Source organism: Balaenoptera musculus, chromosome 9 (genome assembly GCF_009873245.2).
Source record: "Balaenoptera musculus isolate JJ_BM4_2016_0621 chromosome 9, mBalMus1.pri.v3, whole genome shotgun sequence".
In the NCBI taxonomy this organism is placed as follows: domain Eukaryota; kingdom Metazoa; phylum Chordata; class Mammalia; order Artiodactyla; family Balaenopteridae; genus Balaenoptera; species Balaenoptera musculus.
Genome location: NC_045793.1, coordinates 57171807 through 57187910, shown reverse-complemented (window position 1 = coordinate 57187910; position 16104 = coordinate 57171807). Strand labels below are relative to the sequence as shown.

At 41.8% G+C, this 16104-nt stretch overlaps 1 protein-coding gene across 2 annotated transcripts; it reads right to left on the bottom strand.

Moving 5' to 3' along the window:
• Nucleotides 1-5538: 5538 nt before the first annotated feature.
• Nucleotides 5539-15795, bottom strand: GATAD1 (GATA zinc finger domain containing 1). 2 transcript variants are annotated; one of them, XM_036864123.1, is made up of 5 exons: nucleotides 15337-15794; nucleotides 14408-14533; nucleotides 12716-12775; nucleotides 7999-8182; nucleotides 5539-6312 (listed from the first exon to the last, which is right to left on the bottom strand). In XM_036864123.1, exons 1-5 carry the CDS (start codon nucleotides 15586-15588, stop codon nucleotides 6122-6124), a joined length of 813 nt encoding a protein of 270 aa, XP_036720018.1. In that variant the 5' UTR covers nucleotides 15589-15794; the 3' UTR covers nucleotides 5539-6121. The 2 variants fall into 2 exon arrangements, with proteins under 2 accessions (XP_036720018.1, XP_036720019.1); XM_036864124.1 differs by lacking the exon at nucleotides 14408-14533 and having other exon boundaries at nucleotides 5966-6312; nucleotides 15337-15795.
• Nucleotides 15796-16104: the final 309 nt, after the last annotated feature.

Sequence of the window (16104 nt, the reverse complement as noted above, 5' to 3'; positions counted from 1 at the left end):
ACTGTGTTGTATATTTGAAAGTTGTTAAGAGTAAATCTTAAAATGTTTCATCACATGAAAAAAAGTTTGTAACTATGTATGGTGACAGGTGTTAACTGGACTTATTGTGGTGATCATTTTGCAATGGATACAAATATTGAATCATTATGTTGTACACCTGAAACTAATATGTTATGTCAATTATACTTCAATTTAAATTTTTTTAAAAAAGAAAAAAATTAAACAGGTATCCCATTCTGTTTGGGAACCCTTGCTTTCAATTAGCCCTTCTTAAACGATCTTGTCCAGTGGGAAGGTTCCCCATAACAGCCATTGTAATTCTAGGTTGCCTTAGTAAGATTTTGCCATTTATGTATTTACAGCCTCCAGGACCGCAGTTCTTAGATATAAATTAGGCAGGTGTGCTGGAAGGTGGGGAGCTCAGTTCTCTGAGACTTGAGAACTCCACTTCTTTAGCTACACCTTGGGTCTCTCAAAGCCAAACTGCGTGGTGTTTTACAGTATACCTTGTTACATGGAAAATTTCTTGAGGTTGGTAGGTGACCTAGTGTCAATCTAACCCACTCGGTGACCAACTTACCCTAGCAGAGGAGTCTTAGGTGGCCAGAGCTCTAACAGCTTTGCCCACCAATTTTGTAGTGCTGGCTTCCAAGATACCCATTAGTAATAGATCTATTATTTTTTTCTGAGATTTCTTTATAGTGGTGGACACTCTAATGGCTTTAAATATTTCGAATTCCGCCTACTTAAGATCTTGGTGTGCCGTTGGTGAAAAGAGCCTGATATTTCTCGTCTTAATTTAATGCCCCAAGTCCCCCAACGGTTTATACTTTGGACTTACCTTGAGGCTTTGTGAGTCTCCTAACAGCTGCTATCTTGCTTCCTTTAGATTGACAGGTACCCATTATTTTCCCTTGTTGAAATAATCCTAATTCAACCAGATTTACTGTTTCTGGCTGCCTCTGCAGTTCCTTAGGCCCGTCAGGACCTCCCCAAGGCGCTTACCTTGTAGATGAGGTCGGCCACAAATCCAAATGCTGTCGCCCATTAGGTCTGGAGTTTCTTACATCCCAGTCTTCCACCCGGAAGGGTCTGGACAAACAAACTCGAAGAGCTCAGAAGGCAAAATAACGGGATCCCAGAGAGCGTCAAAGAGGCAGCGAACCCGAAGGGCTCCGAGGCTAACTTCACCTGAGTCCGGGAGCCTCCCGGCATCTCCAGCAGCTGTCTTCAGGACCCACCTCCTCACCAAAACTGTAAAGTGACAAAACTAAAACAACTTAGTAATGAATTTGATGTCCTTTAGTCAAGGGAAAACAATCCATAGATCGGGGGAGCGCAGTACCTCCCAGCAGCGCAGCCCTCTCCCAGAACGCTGGGCGGTTGTGAGTTTCACGCAGCCTTAAGAAGCAACGTGGAAACAGCCTGATTGGCCAGGAGGTGGGGATTTCTTTAGGAGGCGAGCAGCATCTGTTGCTAAGGGTCAGTGAAATGAGCCACAGCTGAGCTAGCGGACTGTGACTGGTGTTTATCAGCTTCCTTGACAGGTGAGGAATTGCCTTTACCAGGGCTAATTGGCATAGAAAGGCCTTTGATGATCTTCCTAAATTGCCCCAATGCAGGATGCTAGCAGATCTCTTCCTCTCTTTGTAGAAACTAAAGCCTTTACCAGCTGAATTTTATATACTAAGAACGAGCCTGAGCAGTGGTTCTCCTTTCTGGCTGCACGTCAGAGTCACCTCAGGAAATTTAAACTTTTTCTTTTGTATTTTTAAGTTTTACTAGATTCTTTGGAACCTAATGAGGTCCCAGTCTTATCCCCACAGATACTGATTTACTTAGTTGCTTGTGGGAACTTTCCAGCAGGGTTTTTTTTGTGTGTCCTGTATTTTGTTTTTGTTTTCTGTTTTTAAAGCTCCAGAAGTGATTCTAATGTGTTCGTGATTCACTTATATAAAGGTGGGGGAGGGCAGTGGAATCTAAAAACATGTTCAAAATCCATATGATTAATTATTAAAATATAAAACGGGGATAACTGAGTGAGATATTTGTGAACCTGCTAGGTGCAAAGCACTTGCAAGTGCTCACGGAGGAGAATGAAAAGAAAATGAATTTTCCTTCAGCATGAGATCATGGTTTTGGCCTTTGTAAGTTCAGAACCTCTTAGTCGTGTTAATAGAGCCACAACCATGAGGACCACCAAGTACGGTGGTGCAGGACGTGCCCTGACCGACAGTCCTGGGTGAGTGGAGGATGGACTGCAGCCCTGGGACTCTCCCCCAGCCCTGAGGTGGCCGCCTTATTGAAACCCTCACAGACACCAACGTGTACTAATAGCAGCCCTGACATGAGGCCTGAATCACAAAGCTGCCCACTGCCTCCCTCTTCCAAATTTAGGGCACTGTAAGGACAAATCGGAATTTAAGATAAGAAGCTTAATTCCCTCTGTTGAAAATAAGGCAGGAGGTTTCCCTTTCTGTCAGAATACTTACCTTAGAAAACTTGTATTTTCTCAGTCTCTTTGAAATGTATCTTTTTAGAAACTAAATAAGCCTCTGTCCGTTTTGCGATCTAGTAATGTTTTTCTCAAGGACCTGGGTGCCATCTCTTTGAAATACAACTGTCAGGAGACAGCACCCCTATCCTCCAGTTTCTGTGGGAGGATGGGAGCCAGACTTCAGTGCTCCAAGTTGTTAAAGTACCTCCTGTCGTAAAGACGTTTGTCCCCCTGCCCACCATAAAGTCAATTAGCTAACGTAGGTGGTCACCCCAATCACCAGGTAAATTTGGGAAGAACTGCGTGTGATTAATGGTGCTGTCAAGTTCCCTTAAATGATGACTAGTTACTGTTTATCTTGAGAACCTGTATGTAATGACCACACCTGTGTGGCTGCATAAAAGGGTGAGATTTCTTTCTGTCTTTGCAACCTCAGCCAGTTGCCTGTGATGAGCAGCACATTCTGGTTTAATCCTCAGTCAGTAATAAAAGTGTTTTCTTTTTCTACTACCTTTGTGGAGGGGATGTCTGAATTGAAAGTTTTTTCAAATTGCATTTCCCCAACAGCACCTCCACTCTCTATTCTAAAGTTACTGTCTTTTTCCATGCTCCCAATGCAAGGGGCCCAGGTTCGATGCCTGGTCAGGGAACTAAATCCCACACGCTGCAACTAAGAGTTCTCATGCCACAACTAAAGATCCCACGTGCCACAACTAAAAGAGCCTGCATGCAGCAACAAAGATCCCGCCTGCCGCAACTAAGACCCAGCGCAGCCAAATAAATAAATAAATAAATAATTTAATTAAGTTACATCTTTTTAACTCGCACCTTCCCTATCCACAGGGAGAAGTATTGAAGGTATAGAAGGTGTTTTTGTTATAAACTTGCTCCCTTCTACCCAGCTTCTGCTAAACAGGTGGAATATAGGAGTTATGGTAATTCCAAATGGTGATGACGTTACAAGAAGTTGAGGTTATGTTTGTAGCTTTTGTTTGTAACTGGGTAATTAATTCATGCCGGTCTGTCATGTTGAATAAGAAATACTGGTTAATGATTCCCACTTCTTTAACAGAAAAAAGAGAGAAAAAGAGAGTTGTTTGGTTTTTAATCTTGTATACACATTTTGACAGTTAGAAATTAAAGTTTTTTATAATACAATCTATTCATCTTTCCCTTTGTGATATCATTACTTTTCAATTTAAAAAAATTTATCAAAGTAATACATGTACATAGTTTTTATAAAAAGAAGGCCAAGTAATTCTAAATAGCTTGTAACGAAAAACAGCAGTTTCTTGCTTTATCTTTCGGTGTCTCAGTAACTGTACCAGTCAGGATTTGATTAGAGAAACAGAGACACTAGGAATGAAACAGAATAAAGTATCTATTATAGAGATTTTACCTTACACAACTGTGGGAGCCCGCTGAACAGTCTGTATAAGGTTTCTGCTTCTGAGTCTGGGCTGGGGCCTAAAATCAGCAGGGCAGGTAGTCTGAAAAGGAAGATGGATTTGAAGTGGAGGAGAGCGCTGCCTCAGCCTCTCACCCGCTTGGCGACAAGGCTGGGAACATAGTCTGGGGCCACATCAGCGCAGGCCTTCCATCACAGGAGAAAAGCTATGGATCTACGCTGTGAGTAACAGGAGCCGTTTGGTGTTTGTTAGGGAGGAATATGAAAATTCGATCTTTATTTTAAAAGATATTACACAAGTATCTAGGATTTATAAACAAATGGTCCATATATACACTGGTTTTTTTTTTTTTTTTTTAAGTTTATTCATGTTTTTGTTTTTGTTTTTTTTAAATTTTATTTATTTATTTATTTATTTATGGCTGTGTTGGGTCTTCGTTTCTGTGTGAGGGCTTTCTCTAGTTGCGGCAAGTGGGGGCCACTCTTCATCGCGGTGCGCGGGCCTCTCACCATCGCGGCCTCTCCCGTTGCGGAGCACAGGCTCCAGACGCGCAGGCTCAGCAATTGTGGCTCACGGGCTTAGTCGCTCCGCGGCATGTGGGATCTTCCCAGACCAGGGCTCGAACCCGTGTCCCCTGCATTGGCAGGCAGATTCTCAACCACTGCGCCACCAGGGAAGCCCTATACACTGGTTTTTAAATATTTCATTTTAATAAATACCTTGTGTTAAGTGTTCATTTGATCTATCAGCTATTCTTTGAGTTTCCTAATATCTATTACATACTGACGACGAATCTGTCATTCCAAATTAGGAGTACTACAACAGTGGTGTCTTTTATTTACACCATTTTGTGGTAGAAAGCCCTATTTAATTGTTTAAACGAAATAAATAAATGCATGAAATAAATCCAAAGTAAATACATTGTGAAAAATACATTTTAATCCAAAAGTCTGAATATTAGCATTTAGTTATTTACAATGGTATTTACAATCAATTTTACTATAACTTTTGTGAAGAGAGAGATAACTACGTACATAGAGCTATCTATCTACAACATACAAACCATAACTTCCTTACAACATACAAACATTAACTGTGTAGAAAAATGGTAACAGTTAAAACTCCTACAATTCAAAATCATCATAATTAAATTAGATCCTGACAAATTTTGCTGGGGTTGAGAAATAATGGTCCAGTCAGAACAGGAGAGGAAGCAAATGTGTGCAAATCCCACTTCTTCCCTCTTTTAAATTGTTGCTCCCTTACTTAGCTGACCTACACTTGAAGTAAAACCTGTCCCTGAATTCTGAATAGAATTCCTGTGCCTGGACTTCTAAGTCCCAGACATTGTTTTAGGCCTGTTAGTATGAGTACACAGCAGATGGTTTTAACTTTGGGGTGGGCTTTTTTTAGATATCAGTGCTAATGATTAATCATTTTTATGACTGCCCAATGTTTGTGCTAATGGTGGTCAAGAAACTACTGCTCAGGGATGCCTGAACAGTACGTTTCCTGTGTGTTTTTAGTGAAGTTGTCTGTCTGAACTATAAACTTAATGTTTTGATCAAGCCTCGCTCTGACTGAGAAGGTAGGTGAGAGCAGTAAAGAGCAGCTCTATTAAGATCAACCAAATGATTCTGAATCCCTGCTTACTACAGAAGAACTGGATGAAAGTTTTAAAGAGCCTAGGCTAATAACATCATCCACCAATCACTTTCCTTAAGGTTAAAGCAGCCAACAGTCTGTCACAGCATTTTCTAGATGATAAAATAAAGCTTTTTTTTAACTTGGTGATAGATACTGTTGATCACGGCTACATTTTATTTGATTCAGCCCTTGGTTAGAAATTCAAACCTTAATTAATATTTTATTCTTGTAGAAAAATACAATCCATTTTATGAGTTTCTAGAAATAAATTATGGAGAAAAATAGATACTACCTGTTCCTAATGGTTTCCTTGGAAATTACAGTCTTTGCCTGGGAGGATACACACACTTAATGTGTATGTAACATTTAACTTCAAAATATATTTAATTCTTTTCTATCTCTTTTAATTTTCTAAGTGACTAGTAATAAACAAGCTAATGATTACTGGGCAGTAGAGAAAAAACTTTTTAGTCATTTTTCCATCCAAGAATTTCATTAAAGAAACATGTGGCATGTCTTACGGTAGTACAAATACAAGACAACTGGAAATCCATGTTCACTTTTTAAACTACAAATGGTTGGCAACTGTTTCCTTAATAGTTATTGCAGGAGTAGGTCCAACATGAGTCCATATATAGCCCTTCTCTGGTCTGGTGGGAACTGTGGGAAATGGTGATGAACGTGACTTGAAATATTCAGAAGGTGCATGACAAACAAATTCCAAGTATTCCATCTTCCTTGGAAGATCCTCCTCTGGTCCTAGAAGGCAGCCAACATTCACATTTTTGAAGATATATATCATTTCCATAAAATGTTAAAATTCCTAGACACTAGGAGAAACTGGTCTGGTGGTAACTTGACATTAGCCCTTGAAACATATATTATTTTGAAGTTACTTTCCAACATTTTTTTCTGTTTTAACTGCTTAAGGAATATAGCATTCTCCCCAAAATGTAACTCAATATAGAAAGGATTCTAAAAATAATATTTAGCCTTATATAGTGTTTATTATGTCGACACTGTTCTAAGTACTTGATATATATATCAATACTTTGAATCCTCACAACAACCCTCTGAGTTAGGCACTATTATTATTCCCATTTTACATGAGGAAATAAGGCAAGAGAGATCAAGGAACCTGTCCGAGATCACATAGTTAGTAAGTGGCTGTCCTAGGAACCCAGACAGTCTAGTTCCAGAGTCTGTGCTCTGAACCTTTATGCTATGCTGTCTCCTTTACAATCTGAGGATTAGGAAGAGGAGGTGAGACAGAAGTCCTAGAGGTGATTCAGTCATGTTACTGCCTCTGCTGACAATCCTGTCTGATAGAACAGGTTAATGAAAGTTCACTCTTCTATGTATCAATACTTACAAGCAGAAGACTAAAACTGCTTGGTCATGTATCAAACTTGACATTCAGCTGGGAATAACAGTGGTACTTTACTTGTCCTTGAGTTCTCTCTGAAAAAAGCCTTTTGCATCTTTTTTCTTAGAACGCAAAAGTAACGTATGCCCATTGCAGAAAGGTTGAAAAGTTTGGGGTAATTTTAAAACTCTGAACACTTTCAAAATTCTATTTATCAACAACTTCTTCTTGTGAGTCTATGTCAAGAACCAATTCCTTGGTCAGCCTTGAAATTAATGAGTACAGTGGCTGCCATTTCAACTACCAACAATGATATAAAAGGTTGCAAAAGGTCTAGGATGATGTGTGTGACATCTAGAGGGACACATAATGAGAATTTGTAAGATCTTAGACATAAATGTGACAGTTCCTCTAGAAATCAATTTTGAGTAAATTTTTATATGTTACCTAAATAACCTAGTTCTTGAGCAATAAATTCTTTTAATAGAGTTTAACCCTGGGTCACTCGGAAAAGTCTTATCCACACAGCATTTTAGTACGTGCGTACTGCCCCGGAACTCAAGGTAACGTATAGCCCTCAAACCCCAGCTATATAAATTTCATATTTTCTATAATAATCTCTACTTTTTTGTACTTAACGCTTCTCTGTTATGGACTGAATTGTATCTCGCCAAATTCATTATGTTGAAGTCCTAATCCCTAATGTGATAATATTTGGAGATAGGGCCTTTAGAGAGAGAATTAAGGTTAAATGAAGCCATAAGGGTGGGGCTCTAATCCAACAGGACTTGTGTCCTTATAAGAAGAGGAAGAGATGCCATGAGTGCACACACACAGAGGAAAGCCCGTGTGAGAAAAGGTGGCTGTCTACAAGCCAGGAAGAGAGCTCTCACCAGAAACCCACCCTGACAGCACCTTAGGACTTCCAGCCTCCAGAACTGTGAGAAAATAAATTTCTGTTGTTTAGCCCACTCAGTTTATGGTATTTTGTCATGGCAGCCCAAGCAGATGAATATACTTTCACATAATAATGGAAAATTAACTGGGTTCAAGAACCTGTCTGTACCTGTCAAACTCACCTATGATGTAGGATGCAGGATCAAATTGGTCCCTTGGGCTAGAGAGAGTGGGAATGAGCCACGTCAGTGCTGCACTCTTCTCACAATACTGGTCCTGGATAAAACCCCTGATCTGAGCATAGTAGGGTTTTCCATCTTGTTCGTCAATTACAGAAACAACATCTCCAATTTGGTAATAGACTCCCTGGGGGAAGTAGAAGATAACCCCATATTTAAAATAAAAATAGGAGGTGGAGTCAAGATGGTGGTGTGGGAAGACGTGGAGTTAGCATCTCCCCACAACTAGGGCGCCTGCCGGCCAATGGTGGGGAACTCTGACGCCCAAGGAGACGGGAGGAACCCCAAAGTGAACTGGTAGGATGTAGGGGGACTGAGGGGGGAGGAGAAGTGGAAGCCAGACAGGATTGGCGCCCCTGAGGCTGGGCAGATCAGGAGAGGCAGGTGGGAGGGACTCTCCAGGAAGAGCGGGAAAGGAGCGGAGGGCGATTGCCCCGCCCACTCGGGCCCTGAGAGCCTGCTGAGCTCCCAGGCCCGTCCCCTGCACTCCAAAGCCCCCTCCAGGTCTCGTGGGTCCTTGGGGGCATAGGAGGGCAGCCAAGGGGAGAACAAGAGAGGCAGGTGGGAGGGGCCCTCCGGGAGGAGCGGGAGAGGAGTGGAGGGCAACTGCCCCACCCACTTGGGCATGAGGAGCCTGCTGAGCTCCCAGGCTGGTCCCCTGCCCTCCAAACCCCGCTCCAGGCCGCGTGGGTCCTTGGCGCCATAGGAGGGAGGCCAGGGAGATCAGGAGAGGCATGGGGGAGGGGCCCTCCCAGCCTGGAGGAGCAGGAGAGGAGAGGAGGGCATTTGCCCAGTCCACTCGAGCCCAGGAAGCCTGCTGGGCTCCCAGAGGAGGTCCCCTGCCCTCTGAGACCAGGGGCGGGGGGGCATGCCTGGACCCCTTCTGTTCCTTGAGCCTAAGCCCCACCCCCCACAGTCCCCAGGGCCTTTTCCAGCCCTGTGGGTCCTAAGCATAGGCCCTGCCCACCACCCAAACTTCACCCTTGCTTAGGCCCCACCCACCCTCCACAGCCAAGGCCTTCCCACACCCCTCCTTTTTTATTTCTTTTCCCTCCTCCTCTTTTTTTACTATTGTGGTACTGATGTACCTTCCAGTTGTTGATTAATCTATATTTTAATTTTTATATTCTTCCTAACATATCTGTTAGTTTCCTAGTCTAATTTTATTTTTTACTTTGTTATTGTTCTTTTTTTTTTTTTTCCCACTCCAGGCGGCTTGTGGGATCTTGGTTCACGAGCCTGGGGTCGGGCCAAAGCTCCTGCAGTGGAGCTCCAAGTCCAAACCACTGGACTAACAGAGAACCTCAGACCCCAGGGAATATTCATCGGAGTGAGGTCTCACGGAGTTCCTCATCTCAGCACCAAGACCCATCTCTACCCAACAGCCTATAAACTCCAGTGTTGGAAGCCTCAGGCCAAACAACCAGTAAGACAGGAACACAATCCCACTCATTTAAAAAAAAAAAAAAACTGAGACGGCAAAAAAATATGTCACAGATGAAGGAGCAAGGTAAAAACCTAAAAGACCAAATAAATGAAGAGGCAATAGGCAATCTACCTGAAAAAGAATTCAGAGTAATGACGGTAAAGATGATCCAGAATCTTGGAAATAGAATGGAGGAACGAGTTGAGAAAATACAAGAAATGTTTAACAAAGATCTAGAAGAACTAAAGAACAAACAAACAGAGATGAACAACACAACTGAAATGAAAAATACACTAGAAGGAATCAGTAACAGAATAACGGAGGCAGAAGAACGAATAAGTGAGCTGGAAGACAAAATGGTGGAAATAACTGCCGAGGAGCAGAAGAAAGAAAAAAGAATGAAAAGACTTGAAGACAATCTCAGAGGCCTCTGGGACAACACTAAACGCACCAACATTCGAATTATAGGAGTTCCATAAGAAGAAGAGAAAAAAAAAGGGTCTGAGAAAATATTTGAAGAGATTACAGTTGAAAACTTCCCTAACATGGGAAAGGAAATAATCACTCATGTCCAGAAAGCACACAGAGTCCCATACAGGATAAACCCTAGGAAAAACACACCAAGACACATATTAATCAAACTAACAAAATTTAAATTCAAAGAAAAAATATCTTAAAAAAGCAAGGGAAATATCTAAATATCTAAAAGCAGCAAGGGAAAAACAAAAAATAACATACAAAGGAATCCTCATAAGGTTATCAGCTGATTTTGCAGCAGAAACTCTGTAGGCCAGAAGGGAGTGGCAGGATATACTTAAAGTGATGAAAGAGAAAACCCTACAACCAAGATTACTCTACACAGCAAGGATCTCATTCAGATTCCATGGAGAAGTCAAAAGCTTTTCAGACAAGCAAAAGCTAAGAGAATTCAGCACCACCAAACCAGTGCTACAACAAATACTAAAGAAACTTTTCTAAGCGGGAAACACAAGAGAAGAAAAAGACCCACAAAAACAAACCCAAAACAATTAAGAAAATGGTAATAGGAACATACATATCAATAATAACCATGAATGTAAATGGATTAAATGCCCCAACCAAAAGACACAGACTGGCTGAATGGGTACAAAAACAAGACCCATATATACGTTGTCTACAAGAGACCCACTTCAGACCTAGGGACACATACAGACTGAAAGTGAAGGCATGGAAAAAGGTACTCCATGCAAATGCAAATCAAAAGAAAGCTGGAGTAGCAATACTCATATCAGATGAAATAGACCTTAAAATAAAGACTGTTACAAGAGATAAGGAAGGACACTACATAATGATCAAAGGATCAATCCAAGAAGAAGGTATAACAATTATAAATGTTTATGCACCCAACATAGGAGGACCTCAATACATAAGGCAAATGCTAACAACCATGAAAGGAGAAATCGACAGTAACACAATAAGAGTAGGGGAATTTAACACCCCACTTACACCAGTGGACAGATCATCCAATCAGAAAATAAATAAACACAAGCTTTAAATGACACAATAGACCAGATAGATCTAATTGATATTTACAGAACATTCCACCCAAAAGTGGCAGAATACACTTTCTTCTCAAGAGCACATGGAACATTCTCCAGGACAGATCACATCTTGAGTCACAAATCCAGCCTGGGAAAATTTAAGAAAATTGAAATCGTATCAAGCTTCTTTTCTGACCACAATGCTATAAGAGTGGAAATCAATTACAGGAAAAAAAAACTGTAAAAACCACAAATACATGGAGGCTAAACAGTACGCTACTAAATAACCAAGAGATCACTGAAGAAATCAAAGAAGAAATTAAAAAATACATAGAAACAAATGACAATGAAAACACAAAGACCCAAAACCTATGGGACGCAGCAAAAGAAGTTCTAAGAGGGAACTTTATAGCAATACAATCTCACCTCAAGAAACAAGAAAAATCTCAAATAAACAATCTAACCCTACACTTAAAACAACTAGAGAAAGAAGAACAAAGAAAACCCAAAGTCAATAGAAAGAAAGAAATCATAAAGAGCAGAAATAAACAGAAATGAAGAAAACAATAGCAAAGATCAATAAAAGTGAAAGCTGGTTCTTTGAGAAGATAAACAAAATTGATAAACCCTTAGCCAGACTCATCAAGAAAAAAAGGGAGAGGACACAAATCAATAAAATTAGAAATGAAAAAGGAGAAATCACAACTGACACTGGAGAAATACAAAGGATTAAAGAGACTACTACAAACAACTGTATGCCAATAAAATGGACAACCACGAAGAAATGGACAAATTCTTGGAAAGGTACAATTTTGGGATACTGAACCAGGAAGAATTAGAAAATATAAACAGACCTATCACAAGTAATGAAATTGAAACCATAATTAAAAATCTCCCAACAAACAAAAGTCCAGGACCTGATGGCTTCACAGGCGAATTCTAACAAACATTTAGAGAAGAGCCAACACCAATCCTTCTCAAACTCTTCCAAAAAGTTGCAGAGGGAGAAACACTCCCAAATTCATTCTACGAAGCCACCATCACCCTGATACCAAAACCAGAAAAAGATATCACAAAAAAAGAAAATTATAGACCAATATCACTGATGAACATAGATGCAAAAATCGTGAACAAAATACTAGCAAACAGAATCCAACAGCACATTAAAAGGGTCATACACCATGATCAAGTGGGATTTATCCAAGGGATGCAAGGATTCTTCAATATATGCAAATCAATCAACGTGATACACCACATTAACAAATTAAGGAATAAAAACTATATGATCATCTCAATAGATGCAGAAAAAGCTTCTGACAAAATTCAACACCATTTATGATAAAAGCTCTCCAGAAAATGGGCATAGAGGGAACCTATCTCAACATAATAAAGGCCATGTACGACAAACCCACAGCAAGCATCATACTCAGTGGCTCCACACCATACATTTTCATTTTAAAAACGATTCCCATAATCTACATTAAAAAATACTTAAGATCCTCATATTGTATTTCAATAGGCAACTTCCTCTCCCAACTCAGCTCTGGATGAGATATTTTATAATAGCCACCTACAGGGAAAAATAACTTAGAAAGGAGCAAAAACCACAATCACACCTTATACAGAGTAGCAGAGACTTTTAGACTAACCGAGCATTTTAGTAGCACATTATACAATAAATTCAAACCTTCCTTCAGTAACTACAGATGCTCACCTTGTAGAAGATTGATTCTGCAGTGATTATGGTGGAAACTGACTCAGGGGCTTTGATGGGCTGTGAAAAAACAAAAGTAAAAATATTAGCACATTCGTAGTGTGTGTGTGTGTGTGTGTGTGTGTGTGTGTGTGTGTGTAGCGTGTACAGGCATTTTTCCAGCCATATATGAGAGTTCTGTAATTTAAGAAATACTAAAGTTGTTGTTTGGTGACAAGAACTGCAGTAAAAAAGAAAAGAAAAGAAAAAAAAAAGCTTTTCTGATCGTTGTGGCAAAGCCTGGTCCGAATACTTCTGCTGCCTTTACCTTAAAAATTGCTGAGCCCCAAAGGACCGGCTCCTGACTATGTGGCTGAAATGTAACAGAAGCCCTCTCAGAGCTTTATTACACATTCTAGTTATTAAAAAATCTGGCTCTAATGGCCTGAGCATGACGGAGGTGGGAATAATAAAAAACGTGTCTCCTCATTTTCCATCTCCACTTAACTATGGAACTAGTTATGACAGTATCATCAGAACTAATTTTCTAGCAAGCCTGAACCAAGGCCAAAGGAAACTTTCTTGGGAGTTCTTAGTAACTTGCCACCACTCAACCATCATTGAAATTCCTTCCTAAGCTGTAACACACACTTTCACGCCACAACACAGTAACTAGGCCTTCCCAAATATGTCTTGGTATTACCCCTAAAGAAAGGGGTTGTTAGAGAAATTGATATTAAAATACTGGCAGAGAACATATTCCACCATACTTCAGAGGAAAACGTGTTTAAGAGCATTTAAGTGTATACACCTATAATCCAATATTTACATGTTTTGTCTAGTCAATAAACACCTCATTTTAGAAAACTGAATTATAAAAATCTTAAATAAATTAGGGGCAACTATTCTGAACAAGAAAAAGGGTCCACAATCTGCACAAGAATATAACGCAAGGCCTCTCTGAGTTTTTTAAATGAACACACCCAACTTCAGAAATGCCTTCACTGGTAAGTGAAGCATTCCTGTTCTGAAAGCAAAGAGTACCATACTGTGGTTTTAAAAAAATAGTATATAATGCATTGCCCGTTGTGTTTGACCACTGTCCCTTGTATTTACAAAAACAATGAGAATTTACTGCAACAAAAATATGCTTTCCACTACCCCCGCACAAGTCTTTCGACCATCTATTTTCTTATAGAAGAAGAGATAAAGATTTAGTAAAATTTTTCATTCATATTCATCAAGTTGATCATTATAAATCAGTAAGAAACGTCTTCTGGGGCCATAATAACAAACAAATATGGAAATGAATGAGTTCCAGTATTATTATTTACTTAGAGCTTTAAGAATGAAAAAAAAAAAGTTTTCCCAGTATACCTCGCCACACCAAGAACTATAACCCCATCTCATCCTTTCCAGAGAATCCAGTAAAATGCGCTCGAGGTTTAGGTTTCTTTTAGAATATTTTATATTTCCCAGAGAAAAAAATAAAAGTTAAAAAAACAGAGAAAGAGTTTTATTAACTTTATAAACAGTAAGCCTCCTACAACAGAGCTCACTCCCTTTTAGAAAGTCTGGACCAGTCCCCAGAACACTACAGAATAGCTGCCAAGAGCAGAGTCCAAGTTCAGGGATGAGAGATGAAGGCAGTGGCAGGACACACTACACACACAATGCCATTACAGTACAAGACACTGTCCACAATCATCTTACATTTTTTAACTTAAAAATATGTCTTCTCCCTTTTCCTTTAGTGGAAACTTTCTTTTCAGCAGCTGGAGCAGATTTGTATTTAGTGTTTCTGAGCCGAGCAGACCTCCTGTGAATTTCCTGCTTACTCTGTTACATAAACAATTAAAGAACAAAAAAGAGAAAGAAATAAAAAGTGCAGAAAGGTTGCTGTCCCGATACGAACATCTTACAAGGATCCCAGAGTATGCACTTTAAACGATCATTTAAAAATTAAGTAAGAGTGCACCTTTTCTTTTTATGCCGGGTAATCACGCGAACTGGCCTAATTCAAACAGGGAGAGCCTTAGGCAAGCATCTCCAGAGCATCCAAAAAGGTGTGAGCTACTTGTAATAGGTCAAGGGGCAGCAACAAGAGTAAGTCAGTCCAGGCCAAGGCAAGAACTATTCATCGGTTGTGTTTATAACAGAAAAATGCTTAAAAACTCAACTCTCCTACGCCAGAGAACGGGTTTGGTATGCCACCTCCTGCAATGTAATACTTATGCTGCCATTGAAAATGATGACATGATAATCTTAATAACACGACATTATGACAAAATGAACTTTATTAACAGGTAAAGAGGTCCAGTAGCATGACCCTGCTGACATCTCTATGTATACGTGTGTATACTGAGATGTCTGGTTGCTATTCAAAACATTACAATGGGGGGATTTCTGAAGCGTTTTCACTTTTCTTGCTTCTCTAGCCTTTCAATTTCTCACAAGAAAAGGTGCTGAGAATGGGCCGAACCAAAGACCATGTTCTCAACCGGGATGGGAAGGGGCGGCCCGGCCCAGTATGAGCATGGCGATCCCGCGAGGCACCCGCCCGCCCTCTCCGCGCCCACCCGGCCTCCGCCCGCCAAGCGCCCGGTCGACCTCCGCCGGAGGGAGGGGCCGGAGGAGCTCACCTGCTTGCCGCCCCCGCCCCCGTTGCTCTGCGGAGGGGCGGCCGAGGTGCTGGCGAAGGTCGCCGCGCCGAAGCCGCCACCGCCGCCACTGCCCCCCGTCCCGCCGGCCGCCCCCGAGCCGGCGCCCCCGCCGCCCGCGCCGCCCCGGCCCGTGCAGTGGTGGCAGAGGATCTCCCCCTGCGGGCCCTTCTTCCACATGGAGGACGATGTGGTCTTGCAGACGCTGCAGGTGGGCTTCAGGCCCAGTGGCATCGTGGCCGGCTCGGGCGGCCCCCGCGGGCGCAGCGACACGGGAATGGCGACCGCCGGCCTTCGGCGGCCCGCTGGCCGGCCCGTCACTCCCAAAGATAGAAAGAGCGGCGCGGGCGCGGCGCCAAGCTGTCCACTCTGGGACCAGGCCGCGGCCGCTGCCCCCTGGAGGCAGGAAGCCTATTCCGCTCCACCGCCCGCACCAGCCCCCAGCGGCCCCGGCGCCGAAAGGCGGGGCCGGGGCGGGGCCTGGCCTGGGAGGAAAGCCGAGCCTTGGCCTGGGGAGGCTTCCGGCGATGGGTGGGGCCCGCGCACAGGCCGGCCCGCCTGACCGGAAGTGCCCCGCCCGGGACTCCTGGGACAGAGGACGGTTCGCGGACTTTACGGTCTTAGGCCTAAGATTGACTACGAAAATACTTCAGGCTCAAGTATATCTAAAATTCAGATAAGCAACGAATAACTTTTTAATATGAGTGTATCCCATGCAATATTCGTTGTTTATCTGAATTCAAATGTAAC